Here is a 16,184-nt window from a genome sequence, read left to right as displayed (position 1 = left end):
ACCAGAAGCTTGCCCTCTGCTGGCAGGAGCCGCTCCCCGTTCAGTGCTTACGGCACAGGACCCAGTGACGGAAGAAAAAGGAACACGCAAGGACAAGCAGTATGGCTAAATTCATTTATTCTGAAATAAAAAGTGAAACAAGTGAAACAGGAGTCGAATCACCCGGGCACAAACCCGTCCCCGCCTCCACCTTCTCTCTCCGTCCTACACTATCAATAAATAATTTTCCCCAGCCCCAAATATTTAATAGAAGGTCCTCCCCGTTTACCAGCGCCAACCTCCACTGTGATACAGGGGGCTTCCCTACCTCCAGAATATACAAAATGTTACACAGTTACAGTATAAACACTGGGAGGGAGCCCACCCCGCCACCAGCTTATGTCCTTGCCTGGCCTCGGTTTGCCCAACCTGCCCAAGGCCTGTGAGAGTGCTGCCCAGTTGTCTGGCTGGGCGAGGGGGCGGGGGGGCACTTGTGCCCCAAAGTGCCTCTGAATAGAGGATGCATGAGCCCCTCTGAATGGAGGATTGCTTGGTGGGGGTGAGGAGACGAGCAGGGAGCCCCTGCTCCCCAAGAACGGCAGCCTCTTAAATAAACAACCTTTATTGAGCCTCCGGCTCTTTGTTTTTCTGGAACTATTAATAGCCCAGAGATCAAGACACAGCCCTGGCCAAGATGGCAAGGGGTCTGCACCTATTTGTCTCCCCCCATTAGGCAGGGGGCTATACCCCTTTTGAGGGGTTTTTTTAGGGATGAAGGGGTGCCAGGAAGGAGGGACGGGGCAGCAGGTATGGGTAGGGGCAGAGCGCCCCGGCCCCAGGTCTCTGGTCTTTGCCCGCTAGTGTTGGGCAGTTAGACCACCATGATCTTCACTTCATCGTTCTCGTCAGCCTGGTAGAAGAAGGGGATGCAGGGGTTGCTGCCCAAGACTGAGCGCTCCTGGGGGTTCTGGATCTCGCGCAGCAGTTGCATGATCTGCTGCGCAGTGGGGTTCTCAGGGGTTGTCTGGCCCCGCGGGGCTTCCCCCTGGGTGGGGTCCACGTTGTCCTCGAGGCTCACCTCACGGAGACCTTTGTAGAGAGAGAGAGAGAGGCAGGGCTCGGAGTGGTGTGCCAGCTCTCCCCTGCCCGCCCGCCGGCCCTCCCCGAGGGCGCTACTCACCACCCTTGTCAGCAGCACCGGGCTCCTGGGGGGCTGGGGGCGCTGTAGTGGGCTCACCAGCAGGGTTCTGGGCAGCCAGGAACTTGCCATACCATTCATTTCGCTCCCCCACCAGGCGTAATACCAGTTCCCGGAGCTCCAGCAGCTTCACCTGGAGGGAGAGGCGCTCAGCACCCGCAGCCCACCCCACCCCCGCCCGCAGAGATGGTCACAAGGACCCCTACCTTCATTTCCTCCTTGTCCTGAGCCAGGCGGCGGATGTACTCCTCCTTCTCCCGGTGCCGCGCCTTCAGCACCGCCCTCTGACTCTGATAAAGGGCGATGTACTCTCCTGCGGGGAGCGGGGAGGGCCAACAGGGCTCAGGTGCGGGGCTGCCCTGATCCAGCCCGCGGCCCCCCGCCCCGGGCCCTAGCCTCTCCACTCACCAATAGTGTCTGTCTCTCCGGACAGCTGGATACAGCGATGCTCCAGCTCCTCTACCCGCTCCTTCAGATCCACTTTCTCCTGCATGAGCGCCGTAAAACGGCCCTGAAGCCAGAACAGCAGGGTCAGGGCTCGGCAGCGGCATGACCGCAGGCCCCCACCCTTCCTGGACCCCACGGGGGGCAACTCACTCACCTGCAGCTTGTCCATGGCCACCTGGAGGGCCTGGTGGGTCTCCGCAGGCACACTGTCCCCCCCGATCCCGGAGGCTGGGGCCTCCTTCTCCGCCCCGTCCTGGGCCGGGGCTGCCAGGTGAGCCAGGCGCCGGCAGCGCAGCTTTTCCTCCTTCAGCTGCCCGCGCAGCCGGGCCTGCTCTTCCTCAGCACTGGCTAAGGCCGAGTTAAAAAATGCCACCTGCGGGCAAGAGGTGTGCGCATGCTTTTGTGCGGGATACTCAGGACCAGCGAGGGGCGGGGGGCAGAGAGATGCTCCCCGTCTCGGGGTCTTAGTGGGCAGGCCTGTGGTTCAAGGATGACATGGCATCTGACTATGGCTCCCAGGCGAGCTTGGGGGTCCAGAGAAGTCAGAAGGAGGGAAACCGCAAAGAGCGTCTGAGCGGAACCACAGAGGGAGGTGGGAAGCAAGACAGGCAAGGAGCGGGGAGGTCGGCTCACCAGCAGCTCTCGGCTATCGAGCTCCTCCGGCACGCTCAGCTTCGGCCGGGGAGCCTCCTCCTCCTTCTCCTCACCGTCCGGTCCGTCTCCTGCTGGGGACAGATGGAGGGTCCTGAGACAACCTGACAAGGCAGGTGGAGCAGGCCGGGAAGAGAGCGTGCGGCCCAGCTCTGCCCCGCACCTCACTCGCTGCAGGAAGAGCATTTGCTGTCCTAAAGGTCTCTCCTAACTCAGTTCCACGCTGCTAAACGTCCCCCTGCTCCTCAGGCTGGGTGTTCTCCCTCCGGGCCGTCCTACTTACCTTCCCCAGGCACAGCCATGAGGTTCAGCTGGGCTTGTAGCTGCCGGTTCTGCTGGTTGGCTGCTTCCAGGCGCTCCTAAGGGGCCAGGAAAGAAAGTGAGGAGGGACACAGGTTGCAGGCTTTCCCCGTCAGGGGCCCAGCACTCCGACGCCCTCACCTGGGTCTCCTGTAACTCCTGGTGGGCCATCTGGACCGCCACCTTGCCCTGGACTTCCTCGTGCTGCAGCTGGTCCACGAGCTGGGTCTGCAGCAGCGCCTGCTTCTGCAGCACCTCCTTCTCAGAGGCCAGCTGCTGATAGGCTGCCACGTACTGCTGCAGGTGGCTCAGGTACTGGTCCCGCTGCCGCTGCAGATCCTGAGCCTCCTGGCTCTTCACCTCCACCTGCGGGAAGACTCTGGGGGTGAGGGCAGGCGGTGGCTTGCTTCCGCAGTCTGAGCCCAGAGACTGGGGCGCTTGGGCACAGACCCCTCTGCCTGAGGCAGGCACCGCGAGGCTCTGCTGGCTGCCCAGAGCCCCATGCCGCCTTCACCCAGCCCTCATAACAAGCTTCTTTCTATCTTGAGGCCGCAGACGGGTGGAAAAGCAGAGCTCCAGCCAACATCTGTGAGGTGCACACTGAATGCCTAAGGCTTTACATGCATGATTCTCTAATCTCCAACACCTCTAGGAGGAAAATAATAACCCTTTTTTTTTTTTTTTTTCTATTTTTTTGGCAGCTCCACACCATCATGCAGGATCTTAGTTCCCCGACCAGGGATCTAACCCGCACCACCTGCAGTGGAGTCTCAACCACTGGACCGCCAGGGAAGTCCCGCTAACCTTTTAAGATAAGGAAACTGAGGCTTAGAGATGCGAGGGCTGAATCCAGGGCTGAACCCAAGGAGCTGGCCACCGTACACCCTCTCTTCCCCTCTAATTAGGGGCTCGATGCCTCTAGCGGGGACAACGACCTATGGCCCAGGGCTACTCAACTCTGAAAGTCAGAGGCCCAGGGGGCAACAAGCAGTCACAGGCTCTGAAGGACTCTGGGGTCACCTGTCCCGGCCCCAGGTCCCTCACTCCCCAGAGGCTGATGCCTGTCTCCTAGCCCTTCCACTGGGGCAGCGGTTACCGTCTCCTTCAGCTCTCCTAGCTTCTCCTGCAGCTGGCCCAGCTTCTTGGCCAGCTCCTTCTTGATGTGCTGCTCCGACTGCAGCGTGCTGGTTGTCTCCATGTTCTCATTGGACTGCACAGAGAGAAGCAATCAGCGGCCACCCAATGCAGCTGGAGACCCCAGAACTTGGTGTCCGCCTCCCACAGCTCAGGGAAGGGTGGAGGCAGGTAGGAAAGTCTGCCCCTTCCCCCCACAACCCTCCGAGCAGGGCTCTCCGGCTCACAGCGTGCCTTCGTGGGTACCATTTCACAAAAGGTCCATATCACCCATTTTACAGGTGGGAAAACCAAGGCCCCAGACAGGTTAAGTGCCTCGCCCCGCCCCCAAAGGACTTGGCCAGGGAGGAGGGCAGGCTGGCTGGGTAGGGCTGCGCACCAGCCTGACGAATCCGTTCTGCAGTTCAGCCAGCTGCTCCTTGAGCTCGCGGTTCTGGGAGAGCGCGCGGCTGATGGTGGTGCGGTCGCTCTGCATGCTCTCCAGAATCTGCTTGCGCTCCTCTGCCTGCTCCCCCCAGCACCTGGCTGCCTGCTCCAGCTCCAGCAGCCGCTGCTCCTGCTCCTGGTTCAGGCGACTCAGACTTTCGTTGTCCTTCACCTGCGCCTGCAGCCGCTGTGCCAGGCTCTGCAGTTCCTTCTGTAGCTGTTCGGCCTCCGCCTGCAGCCGTTGTTCTACCTCCGAGGGCCCAGCTGGGGGCTCCTGAGGCGGAGGCACAGCTGAGAAAGGGAGCACACCGTCAGGGCCTCTCGCCTCTGCAGTCTCCAAAAACCGGGATCGAACCCGTGCCCCCATGCAGCGGAAGCACAGAGCCTCAACCACTGGACCGCCAGGGAAGTCCCTCCAAAACACCCTCTTCTTGGTCCACAGCTTCTGATTCAGCCTCCTTGCCCCAAATCTTGGCTTCCTGGCTCAATCTTTCAAGACACGTTCAAACAGAGTTCCTTACATCTTTATGCTCAAGACAACAGTGGGCACTTCACCCCTTTTTTGCAGATGGGGACCCTGAGGCTCAGGGAAATTGCAAGACTTGCCAACTCCTGGGACAGACCTCTTTCCTTTGGCCACGGTGCCCTTCCACCCACTAACCTCCATTCTCAGCCGCCCTCACCAGCCCCGACACCAAACCTGCTCCCAGATCCCCTGGCCCCGGCTTACCGATCTCGGTCCTCAGTCTGGCCAAACTGGTCTCCAGCTCCTGCACCTGACTCATGCTGCACTCCTTTTCTTCCTTCAACTTGCCCATCTGCCCAAAGCATGGGTGGGGGGGTGGGGGGAGAGCACAAAGAGGGAGGCAGAGGGGGGTCAAGGCCGGGCGACCACCTCCCTCTCCACCCCCGCCCTCTAGATACACACTTCCACCTCTGGCTGCACACAGCAAGTGACGTGATTCCTATTTCACAGATGCCCAGGAAGACCAAGTGACCTGTCTAAGGAGCGGGGTGGAAGGTCACCTCTCACCTGCTCCAGCATCTGCTGCATCTTCTGCTGCCAAACGGCGTTCTCTTCTTTCATATTCACCACATACTGGTCTCTCTCTGCCTGCAGCTGCTTCAGAGAATCCTTCAGCTGCGACAGTGGGCACAGAAGTTACCACGGGCTGTCATGGGGCCTCGCCTGCTCCCGATCACCTGGGGTCATCCTCCTCCCGCACCCCCCTCTCTGCACAATTTCACCTGCTCCACGTGGGTCTCCAGCTGTGCCTGCTCTTCCAGGGCCTGCTGTAACTGCTGGCTGCTGTCAGGGGTAGGTTGACTAGAAAACTGGATGGTGAAAAATGAGGTTGGATCTGGGAAGCCCAGGCTGTTCCATGCAATGCCCCCCAAAAGGTCAATGTACAACTCAAGGTTGTCCTCATGCTATTAGAACCAGGTCCACAGGCTTTATTTTTACTAAATACTCATTGCTCCCCAACCACCCCAATCCAGTGTGTATCCTTCTGCACCCTTTTCCACACATATGCAAACATGTTTAATTAATGCACAGTGCAGTTGTGCTGTCACGGGGTGGTATCATATACGGTTCTGCAATTTAATTTCACTTTGCTGCAAACAAGATATACTTAATTTTTGTAATGGTTACACAGTAGTCCAATATATGAACATGGCATACTTTAACCACACCCTTACTGATGGCAGGAAGGCAGAGACTCACTGTGCACGCAGGAAAACTAAAGAGGAGGCTCTCTGAGACTTGAGCACCCTGTCTACCTGGAGGCTTGGCCCCGAGAGGAAGGGAGCGGACTCACGGGCTAGCCTTATAACTGTCATCCATAAAACAATGGTTTTCAACCAGGATGCTTTAAAAATAAAAATTAAAAAGGCCTATCCCTGAGATTCTGATTCCAGAGGTCTGGGCAAGGCCCCAATTTTTCTCCTATCTCTAGAGGAGTCTATGGCAGGACCAGAACAAGGATCCAAATTTTCTGGCTCCTGGCCGGAGGCCACCCACAATGACCCTAAGAAGCCCTGGCCCCGCCAGGTGGGGCCCGCACTCCCTGGGGCTCCAGCCCCACCTGCTGCAGCAGCAGCTCGGACATCTCCATCTTCTTCTGCAGCTCCTCCATCCCCAGCTGCATGGCCGCCTTCTCTTTCGCCATGACCCGCAGCTTCTCCTCCAGCTCCGAGGTCTGCTGCTTCAGGTCTTCGTTGCTTTTGCTGTGACCGGCGGTAGTGGAGGGAGACGTGAGTAAAGAACAGAAAGGGTCGCTCCGGTGACCAGCCCACTACCTTTGCCGCAGAACCACAAAACAGTCTCTTTGGAAGGGACCCCAGGATCAAGAGTCACAAGTGGCAGGCCACAGAGAGGACATGAGTTGCCTGAGGCCACAGCAGGAGTCGGTGGCACAGCTGGGACAGCAGAGCCTGGCTCTGCACGCATGCAAACCTGTACCAGCTCCTCACCCCACTCCCTTGGCTCCCCCCCACCACCCAGCCCTCCCCCACAATCCCCATCCTACTTGTTCTTGTATAACTGCAGTCTGAGGGCATCTCGCTCTTTGGTTAATTCTTTGTTGTACTGCAAACACAGAGAGGCGAGGTCAGGAGAAGGGAGGTGGAAGATGCAGACAGACAGCAGCAACAGGAACGACTCCCAGCAACACGGCCTCACCTGGTGTCAGGCTTTATATTTTTTCAAAGCACTTCCAAGCTCATGTTCTCATTTGGTTTTAATAAGAACTCGGGAAGGGTGGAAAAGGCAGGCGGAGAGCTCTAACTCATGGCTGGCTCACAGGCCCGGGGACAGCAGATAACACTGCCATCATTCTCACTGTTATCAGCCCCACGTCTGAACCTTTCCTGAACACTCTCTCAGCCAACATTCCCGTTTCAAACTCACAAGCACCCTGGGAGGCAGTTACTATTACTATCTCCATTTTACGGGTGAACAACACGGAGCATTAGAGGTTAAGTGGCTCACCTAACATCACTTAGAGCTGGGATTCTTGAACCACGTTCTCTCCCCGGGGTGCGAGCACAGATGTGATGGGGGGATTAAATTGTATTGTAATCTCTTGTTCATTTTTTGAATGGATGATACACTCACATAGCCCCTAACTCAGAAGGTACCAAAGTGACATTTCTCTCAGCCATCCTGTTCCTCTCCCCTGGGTTTTTATGAATCCTTTCCGACCTGTCTTATATATATTTCACACACGTACTTCTCTCTCTTAGTGCGGTAACGGACTAAAAATACTGTTCTGAACCTTCACAGCCCGAACACCTAGCACTTAGGCCAGAGCCCACAGCCAGTAAAGGGCAAGGCTGGCACTCTGGCTCTGGGCTCTGCATCCAGCGCTCGCTCTAGACAGTACTCCCCCCTCCCCCAACAACTCGCCATGGCAACCAACTCACGCCCGGGTTGCTTCTCACAATCACACAACTTTAAAGCAGCAAGAAACGGCCAGTGCTGCCTTCTGGGGAGCAAGTCACTCCATCCTGCCGAAGGGACCTTTAGGCTCACCCCACACACACACCACCTCCAGCGGATGGGCAGACTGCTGGGCTCACCCTATCGGCCTGCTTCTGCTGCGTGGAGACGGCAGACAGCGTCCGTTCCAGCTCTCCCACACGCTGCCTGGACGACTGCAGGCGATGAGCAAGGTCCTCCGACTCTCCTGAAATGACAGCGTGAGAAGGGAAGCCCAAAGAAGGAATCCCGCTGAAGGCCAGCCAGTGTGCCCGGCCGAGGGGTGAAAAGGTGCCTAGATTCCCACCTGCTCTCTGCCTGGCTGCCTGTTGGGTGTGAGCCAGAGCTGTCTGTAATTCCGTCTTCTCGGACACCAGAATCCCTATGGTCTGAATGTGGACCTTTGGGAGAAAGGCCAAACAAGTGCTAAAAGCACAAAAGCAATGTTTCCTGGGGGCCATGAGGGACCCTGGTTCAGCCCACTCACCTGCAGCTGTTCTCTCAGAGCCCCTTGTTCCTTCACGAGCTTCTTCTCAAATTCCTTCTTCTCCTGCAGGAAAAGAGAAGAAACAGCTCTTACTGGTAGGCAGAGATGAAACAGCAAAGGATATAGCCCCCAGAATGTCATCACTGGCCCAGGACAGGCCCACCGATGAGAACAGATAATCAGCCACCCCGGGAGTAGGGGACGGGCGGGGAGGGGCAGGGGGTAGGCCCCCTCTTTCTCCAGGCTGCCAGCAGGCAAGAGGAGAATGGGCCTCTACATCTGAATCCTCCCCCAAACCCATCAGCCACGGGAGGAGCAGACAAAGAAATCGCGTTACTTTTTCCAGTCGATCCAAAGTTTCCTGGTTCTCTTGTTTCTGTGGGGAGAGTCATAGGAAGGTGACTGAGATTGTCCCCCGTTCCCACGATCCTCAGACCAAGGAGGAGGGACGGTCAGGGGCCAGGAATGGGTTAGAAAGGGAGAGTTCATGGGGACATGAACGGACGAACGCTTCTCAAGCTAAGAGACTTTGGGTCTTGGGAAGTTTTGCTCACGGCCACAGTAGCGAGAGTCTGGATCTGATTTCCTTGAAGGGACAATGACATAAACCTCTAGAAATGGAGTCTGAGAAGGTCAGACCACCCTCTGCCAGCTCACGATCTGGAAGGGGGCATTCACTCAAGGAATGTTTCCTGAGCACACACTGCAGGCCAGGTTCTGTTCTTAAGAGCACAGATATGGGAACGAAAAGGACCTTTAAATCTTTGATTTTTTGAGCTTAAAGGGACCTTGGACACCCTCTAATTCTACCTCCTCAGGAAACTAAAGCCCAGAGAGGACAGTTGACTTGTCCAAGGTCGAAGTCGGAACAAATCAGGGGCTGAGTCAGGGCTGGGACACACCAGTCAAGCTAGTGCTCCCCCTACAGGCAACAGACCCAGGGCAAGCGTGGGGAGGACTCAAGCAGGGGTCTCTGGAGAACAGAGTAGGCAAAGAGGGCAGCCACAGAGAGAGCCATGCTGCATGCCGTGCTCCGGGGTCCCTCCAGCTGAGACCTAGGCCCCCCGGCACCCCATTCTCCCATGGCACCAGGGGTCCCCAGCCCCTTTCTTCAGAGCCCCAAGGTGAGACTGGGGCCCCAGACTGGCAGCGTGGAATCTGGGGACAACACTGGACTCTTACCAATTGCTCTATCTTGCTACTGAGTTGTGTGTTTGTTAGATTGCTGGAGTCCAGGGCTACTGATAGTTCTTGGTACCGGCTCTGAGGCGCATGCAGAGAGGAGGAGGAGGAGGAGTTGGAGGAGGGGGGGGAGAGAGGTAGAGAGAGCAATCATTAGGGTTGGGGGGTGTCTGGGCTGTCTCAGCTGGCAGTGGGGCACCCAGCCCCCGCTGTGGGAGGCGGGAGGTGGGGGCAGGTGGTGGTTGGCCTGCAGGGTCACTGGGCCGTGGTGCAGGCCCCCTTACCTCCAGATTCTTTATGTCAGTACAGGATGCTAGATCCTCCCCGTTGATGTAAGATGGAGACTAGGAGAGATGAAAGGGTTCACATGGAAACGTAATCTATCCCCCTCAAGGCCTAAGCCCTCCAACATCTTCCCCATCAACTGGCAACATTTCCTTTCCTGCCTAACTTGCCACACCCCCTTAACCCCTCCCTGTGCCAATTTCTCTTCATTCTTAATTCCCCCTTGTCCCCCACCTCCCAAGCAGCTCTCATCTGCAGGATAAAATGATGTAACCAATCTCATGGTCCAACCCCTTCATTTGGACAGCGTCAAAGAGGAGACTCAGAGAAGTAATGACTAGCTAAACATTATCCAGCCAAGCTGCCTGGTCCCAGGACCTCCCCTTCCTCTTGGGAAACTCTGCCTCGGTTTCTTTCCGTCATATTTTCCTTCCCTCTATAGCCCACTCCGGGCTCCAATTTTGGGGGTGGTACCTCGGACACAAGACCGTTGAGCTGCTGAGATAGCTGTCGCAGGCTCTCGGTGGATGAGAAAGATCTGGGGATGAACACAGCAGTCAGGGGTGCAGGAGGCTCGATGGGAAAGAGGGGGTCATGGGCAGCGGCCTAGGGACCGCTGGCCCCGTGGGAGACACTCACGTGCTTTCATCAACGGGACTAGGATCACGGTCAGCATCACGGTTCTGTTTGGAAAGAAACGTATCAATCGGTCATTCGGTTTCCAGTAAGAACCACCCACGGGCGCCAAGCTCATTCCAACCGCTTTCCGTCCACCCGCACCGTAAGGAGAACCTGCTTTTGGCCTCCCCCACCCCCGTCCTCAGGAAGGGCGCCTCGCTCTAGGAGCCAAGCTACCTGAAGAAAGGGGAGGAGGCTCCACGGCAGGTCCGTTCCTCCAGGAAGGAGGAGGGGGTGAGCATAGAGTGGGGCAGCAGGCCAAGGGGGAAGAGGCACGAACCTGAGTTGATGCCATGCTAGTGACACGGGGGGGACTAGCACAGGGGGAAGGGACACCGCCAGGTGACACGGTGTCATCAGCAGACGGTGTAACAGGAGCGGCGCGGTCTTTGGGCGCCTGTCACAGAACAGAGCAGGGGGTTAGGGGGCCAGGCAGGGCAAAAGTCGCCTCACTGCCATGAACGCAGGGGTGCAGAGCGGGTAGGACAGGTGTTGCTGCGGTCAGAGTGACAGTCACGCATGCTGGGAGCCACTCTGGGGGGTGGCTACGGCTCGCGAAGACGTCGGGCCGGTCTGCAGCCTTCCGGGGCTGCACAGCCTCCTTCGAGAACACGAGGGCCTTGTTCTCCCTGGAGCTCAGCTCCCTGGCTGACCTACAGCAGCTACAGCAGGTGGAAGGAAGGTGTGCCAAGTCAGGGAGAAGCAGGCCCTGCTCTTCCAGAAAGCCAGTCTGTGCCCAGAGGGCCCCTCTCCCGGGGCCCCACGCTGGGCAGAGGGTGGCAGTGATGAAGGAGCAGAGCGATCTGCCTCTTTCTTCTTGTTCTCCCTTCCTTCCTTCCCTCCTTCCTGCAACTACTGGTGTGTCTCCATGACTCAGGCCTTTTCTGGGAAAGAAGCTGCCCGACGAGAAGGCCCTCCCTGCTCTTACAGATAAAAAGAAAACCATGGCCACTACCCATCCCAACCTCCTGGCTCCAAAACACCTACCCAACCAAGAAACAGCTGAGAAACCAGAGGTAAGACATCTACCCTTTGACTCTTGTCATCCTGGAGAACAATCGTGGGATTGAGGGCCAGGAGCCATGGAGAAGTTCTCTCTTGGCCCAAATGGATCCACTTGCTTGACCAGAGCCCCACTCGGCCTCTCTCCAGGCTCAGGCCTGACACTTAGTCCAAGCCTCTGGCTCGAGGGATCTAATGTTCAATAGGTGAGATGGGGAAGAGGGCCGATAAGCCAAAGCTTGACAAGGGAAGAGCACCGGGGAGCCAAGGCCTGGCCAACGAAGCTGAGTCTGGAAGGAAGAGGCTGCACCTCTCTTGGGGGAAAGGGCTGCCTGCTCTCTGGAGCCTCAGCCCTGGCCTCTGAAAACCCAAATCTACTGCTCTCCTTAGAGCAAGCACCGCAGAGCCTGGGAAGCTAAAGATGAATCAAGCTGTTTGCTTGGTGACTGTCCCCACTGTGACCTTTGATGCCAGAACCTGGTGTTGCCTTGTCAACCTGGACTACTGAACCTAATAGGTAAGAGCAGGGGTTCAGCAGCTGGCTAGGCATGAGACTTTGGGGGAGCGGAGCACACTCTTAGCCACGGGCCCTGGTGAGCCCTGGGTCCCTCCTGGCCTCTTGGGTGCCCACGGATCCCTAGCATTAGAAACAAGAAAGCTCAGAAGGGGAAAAAAGTCTTTTTCTGAGGACTTAAATATACTTAATATGACTATCTTGTGAGCAACCAAGTTACTTCATAATTTTGAGTCATATAGCTAAGTATGGAATTTTAAAAACATTGCCCACTCCCCTCCAATGTCCCATTCCATTAAAAAAAAAAACCTTTTTTTTCTATCCATTAGTCCTCAGTTCTGGAAACGCCATCAGCTCTGCCCAGGATACTGCAATCACAGGCCTGCACTACTAGAGCAGAAAACTTAGGTGAGAAACAGTTATTGATATAGAGAGGATTTTAGAACGACAAGAAGGGAATATGGGCATCTGGGTCTTCATTTCCAGGACGGCAGAAGGATGCGGGCCCAGGGCCTTGGAACAAGAGTACAGATGCACAGCTTCGGGACTCCTGTAGGCCTGCACTCCACTCCCCGCGCCACCCAGCATCTCCTCTGAGCCAACAAGGTGAGTCACAGCACCTGGACAGACCCGACCGACTGGGCATGAGCAGTCCTAATGATTGAAAGACTCTCTAACCCCAGCCAACAGTTCCCTGTCCCAGGCCCTCTCCCCCTGCCCATCTCCAGCAGGACCTGGCCCCCTTCCAGCCCTACTCCTCTAGCCTGGCAGATGTCCCCCGAGGAAGTTAATTAAGGAGGAAGTGCCAACATCATGTCCGGAGGACATCTCCTAGTCCAGGGGCACCCCAGGCTCCCCGCCTTTCTGGAAAGTTCTCTGTGAGCTCATAACCCTGGCTGTTACCTGTATTACACCCTCTGCCTGGGACTCCCATTTCCCCTACTCTCAATGTGGATGACTGCTACCCACCTCTAATCTTCAAACCGGCCTCAAATGCCACCCCCTCCAGCCTCAAGTCCATTTAGAACCAACCTCTGCCTTGTCGAGCATTTGGAACGTTGCCTTATTCCAAATGTTTCTTTCATCTGTTTTCTACAGCCCCTACCACATGCCTCTGCTCTCAAGGGCCCACTGAATACGGTTAAACGTCCAGTTAATTTTTAAAAGAGAAGAGGGGCAGAATGTCCTGATCACTCACGTGTTTGGTTAACCTCACACCCCTTACAGATTAAAGTTTCATTGAAAAAAATATCCTCAGTCCTTGTGACTATAATGCAAACTCCTTTTCTCTCAACCCTACATTCCCTACTGCCAAACCAAAATGAATTGATCAACTCAAAAAAAAATCACAAACTACTTTGTGGTCTATTGGTCTTTTGGGGTCAGATGCCCAGGGGCCAAGACTTGAAGGTTTGGTTTTATTTAACCTCTCCTAGTTTGATAGCACCACGGACATTCAAACTGGAGGCTCAAAGAGCCCAAATCCCACACACCTGCTCTGGAAGCTATTCCCAAGTTACCTTTAACCTCCAAGGAGCATCTCACCTTCTCCAAGACGATAAAAGATGGGGGGTCGGGGGGGAACCCAATCAACCAAGCAGGTGAAAAAGCAGACATGAACAGGCCCAGGGTTAATGACAGCAACATAAAATAAGCCAGAGGCAAAGTATCCCCCAAACCAGAGAAGCCTCAGGGCATGCAGAGCTGGGAGGGAGCAAGCCAGAGAGGGGGGTCTCGGCACTGCCTCACCTTCCACTTGTCCAATGGGGGGATCGCTACCCCATTGGAGCGGTTAAGGTCGGACACCAGCACCTTCAGAATGTCCTGAATCTATAGGAGGCGAAAAGGGGAAAACAAGGGCAGGGAGAGAAAGAGAAAAGTGGCTTAGAGAGGCAAGAGAGTCAGGGAAGGAAGAAGAGATGGGTTCAGGGCAATGGAATGCTGGAGAAGAGAGAAAGGGATCAATACCACAGCCTGTGCCATTTTCCAAACAGCCACTTGCTGCCTCGCCAGAGGCAGAAATCAAGGTAAACAGATGGAAAAGTCCCCGGAACAATGCAGTCACATAGCTCCTTAGGCGAACAATGCAGCTCTTAATAGCTTCTTAGACCCTCAGGCCCAGACTTTTAAAAACCAGACTTCAGAACAAGGGTCCACTCAAACAAAGCGGGCTACAGCTAAAAAATAAGTCTGAAAGACAATGATCTGATCCAACAGTGTCATCTTACAGATGAGGAAACTGAGGCCCAGGGGACGAAGTGATTTTCTTGACATCACCCAGCAAGCTGGTGGCAAAGATGGCCTTGAAACTCAGATGATCTCCTAATCCAAGGGCCTGGGACTCTCCTCACCACACCCTGGGGTTCTGTTGGTGCCTCTAAATGGAGAGCCTGAGGACAAGAGGCTGTTCTCACTGCCTGGTTTCCCACTGAGGCTGGGGCTGAGGAAGATCACCAGAGCAGTAAGTCAAATAGCAACTACTCTTTACTGAACGTTTACCCTGCACCAGGCCCTGTATTAGGGGATTGTTACAAAAACAACAACAATCTCATTTAAACTTCATAAGTGTAAGACCGTATTACCCCAGTTTTACCAGTGTGGAACCAGAGACCCAACGAGCTTAAACAATTTGCCCAAAACCATATCCCCAACAGAGGGAGAGGTAGAATTCAAACCCAAACTTCTTAGCCAATATCTGCCATTTCTTCCACAATCTTAACCACTACCCTCTCCTGCTGTCCCTTGAGCACCCCATCCCCGGAAGGTGGCAATACTCACATCCTCAGGCGAGGGACAACCACCAGAAGTGGTTGTCTCCGGGCTACTGCCATTCTTGATCTTTCTTTTTTTCTTAGCTCCTGCAGGAACACCAGGGCTGTTCTTCTGCTGATACTCCCTTAACTGCAAAAAGGAAAAGCAGTGAGGCTCATGAGAACTATAAGCCCCCTATGTTCACATCCTACTTTACAGTTTACAAGAAGCAGAGGTGGAAAAGTAAACATTTAATCAGACATCAGGGTCCTTTCTCACACCTCTGTTAGAGCTGCACACCACTGCTTCTCAAACTTTTACATCAGTGTATCCTAATGGCAGAAGGCAGTGAAGGCACACAACCCTAGTGAATCTGGGAACGTAACAGAAAGAGGACAACCCAAACACCATTTCGGAGAGAAGTCTATTATAATCTTACAAATCTATGCAAATGTCGTCCCTAAGCACATTAATATAAAAGGCTTTTTCTCTCTCAAGAGAATCAAGCAAAACTGATGCTCCAGTCCCATGTTTATCCTGTGGCACTCAGGGCACCCCACGTTGAGATGATGATTTGGGAAAGATTCCCAGCTGTGAAGTTCAGTTTCACGCGATCTGTTCCACAGAGGATAAGCAGATCTCACTCCAAAGGAGCACTGAATGACGGGCACTCTGGTCTCAGAATCATAGCGAATTAAGAGTGTAAGGCAGAAGATTCAGATTAAAACTGTGACAGTCTCTCTGGATAGAAACCTGGGAGAAAACCAAACTAAGCAAAGCACATTCTCCCCACTGCCACCCAGAGAGACTGTCAATGTTTCGAGATCACTGGTGAAGTGTAGGCTTTTTACGCTATCGACACCAAAGGATGGGGTACAGTCTAGAGTGAGGGAGCCTGAAACCCAGGTGGGACCTAAGTCCCATAGTCCCGAGTCCCCTTCAAGCTGGAAATTTGTGCTGCGACCAGAGAAACCGGAAAGGATGTGGAAACACAGGGGGACCGGGTCGTAAGATCAAACACCGGGCTCGTGGCGGTAATGACAGTTCAGAGGGGGATTATGACGTAACTACATTTCACTCCTCCCTACCGATGCCCGAGTCGCCGTTTCGCGGTGGGGGAGGGGAACGCAAGGCCAGGACCGAGGTCCTTGGATACCGGGACCCTAGGGAGCCCAGGGAGCCCAAGAGGTCCGGTTCTGGGCGGCAGGAGGCGAGGGCCGAGCCTGGTGCGGGAAGCCCCCGGGGTCACCGGCCCAAAGTCACCCAGGAGTGACGAGTGAGGGCGGGGGCTGGGCTGCCGGGGGGCGGGACTGGCTGAGAATACTTTCTGGGGGGGCGCCAAGGGGCGCCGAGAGGCTCGCCCCGTGTGCCTCGGAGGCAGCACAGACTCTGGCCATGACCCGGCCGTCGGAGGGGTCTCGGGCTGGGTCAGGGAGCCGCGACCCCGCACGTTTTACCTTTTTCTTGGCCGCAGCCAATTTGCTCTGTCGGGTTTCTTCCGACATCCCGGGACGGGGCGGGGGAAGGGGGGGCCACATCAGCAAGATCCCGGCAACCACTGCGGAATTGCTTCCGGCAGCCACCGCGCCGCTGTGAGACGAAGCCGTAAAAGGAAGGACCAGGGCGGTACTAGGCCGCCGCGGTGTGAGCGTAGCCTCAAATCCCTAAT

General features: G+C 55.6%; 1 protein-coding gene across 7 annotated transcripts; it reads right to left on the bottom strand.

The window, feature by feature from the left end:
- Nucleotides 1-100: 100 nt before the first annotated feature.
- On the bottom strand, nt 101-16,113 carry GOLGA2 (golgin A2). Of its 7 annotated transcripts, none has more exons than XM_068553797.1 (27): nt 15,973-16,113; nt 14,543-14,665; nt 13,514-13,594; nt 10,529-10,645; nt 10,210-10,253; nt 10,045-10,108; nt 9,570-9,629; nt 9,286-9,366; nt 8,441-8,479; nt 8,104-8,166; nt 7,924-8,017; nt 7,718-7,824; nt 6,667-6,725; nt 6,223-6,364; nt 5,384-5,470; nt 5,169-5,276; nt 4,866-4,953; nt 4,089-4,426; nt 3,672-3,785; nt 2,717-2,941; nt 2,559-2,634; nt 2,258-2,349; nt 1,779-1,997; nt 1,586-1,688; nt 1,384-1,490; nt 1,160-1,310; nt 101-1,068 (listed from the first exon to the last, which is right to left on the bottom strand). In XM_068553797.1, the coding sequence occupies exons 1-27, from the start codon at nt 16,051-16,053 to the stop codon at nt 851-853; spliced, it is 3,081 nt and encodes a 1,026-aa protein (XP_068409898.1). In that variant the 5' UTR covers nt 16,054-16,113; the 3' UTR covers nt 101-850. The 7 variants fall into 7 exon arrangements, with proteins under 7 accessions (XP_068409898.1, XP_068409899.1, XP_068409900.1 ...); XM_068553798.1 differs by having other exon boundaries at nt 2,258-2,346; XM_068553799.1 differs by lacking the exon at nt 9,286-9,366 and having other exon boundaries at nt 15,973-16,112.
- Nucleotides 16,114-16,184: the final 71 nt, after the last annotated feature.

Source organism: Eschrichtius robustus, chromosome 10 (assembly GCF_028021215.1).
Source record: "Eschrichtius robustus isolate mEscRob2 chromosome 10, mEscRob2.pri, whole genome shotgun sequence".
Classification (NCBI taxonomy): Eukaryota; Metazoa; Chordata; class Mammalia; order Artiodactyla; family Eschrichtiidae; genus Eschrichtius; species Eschrichtius robustus.
This window is presented reverse-complemented; position numbering and strand designations above follow the sequence as displayed.

What these genes read in the sequence shown, in the direction of transcription:
- GOLGA2 (XM_068553797.1), bottom strand. Translation starts at nt 16,053, where the DNA reads ATGTGGCCCCCCCTTCCCCCGCCCCGTCCCGGGATGTCGGAAGAAACC. An exon ending in CTTTGGATCGACTGGAAAAA is followed by an intron (nt 8,167 to 8,440) that starts GTAACGCGATTT and finishes CTTTTCCTGCAG; the next exon opens with GAGAAGAAGGAATTTGAGAA. An exon ending in TGGCCATGGACAAGCTGCAG is followed by an intron (nt 1,689 to 1,778) that starts GTGAGTGAGTTG and finishes TTCTGGCTTCAG; the next exon opens with GGCCGTTTTACGGCGCTCAT.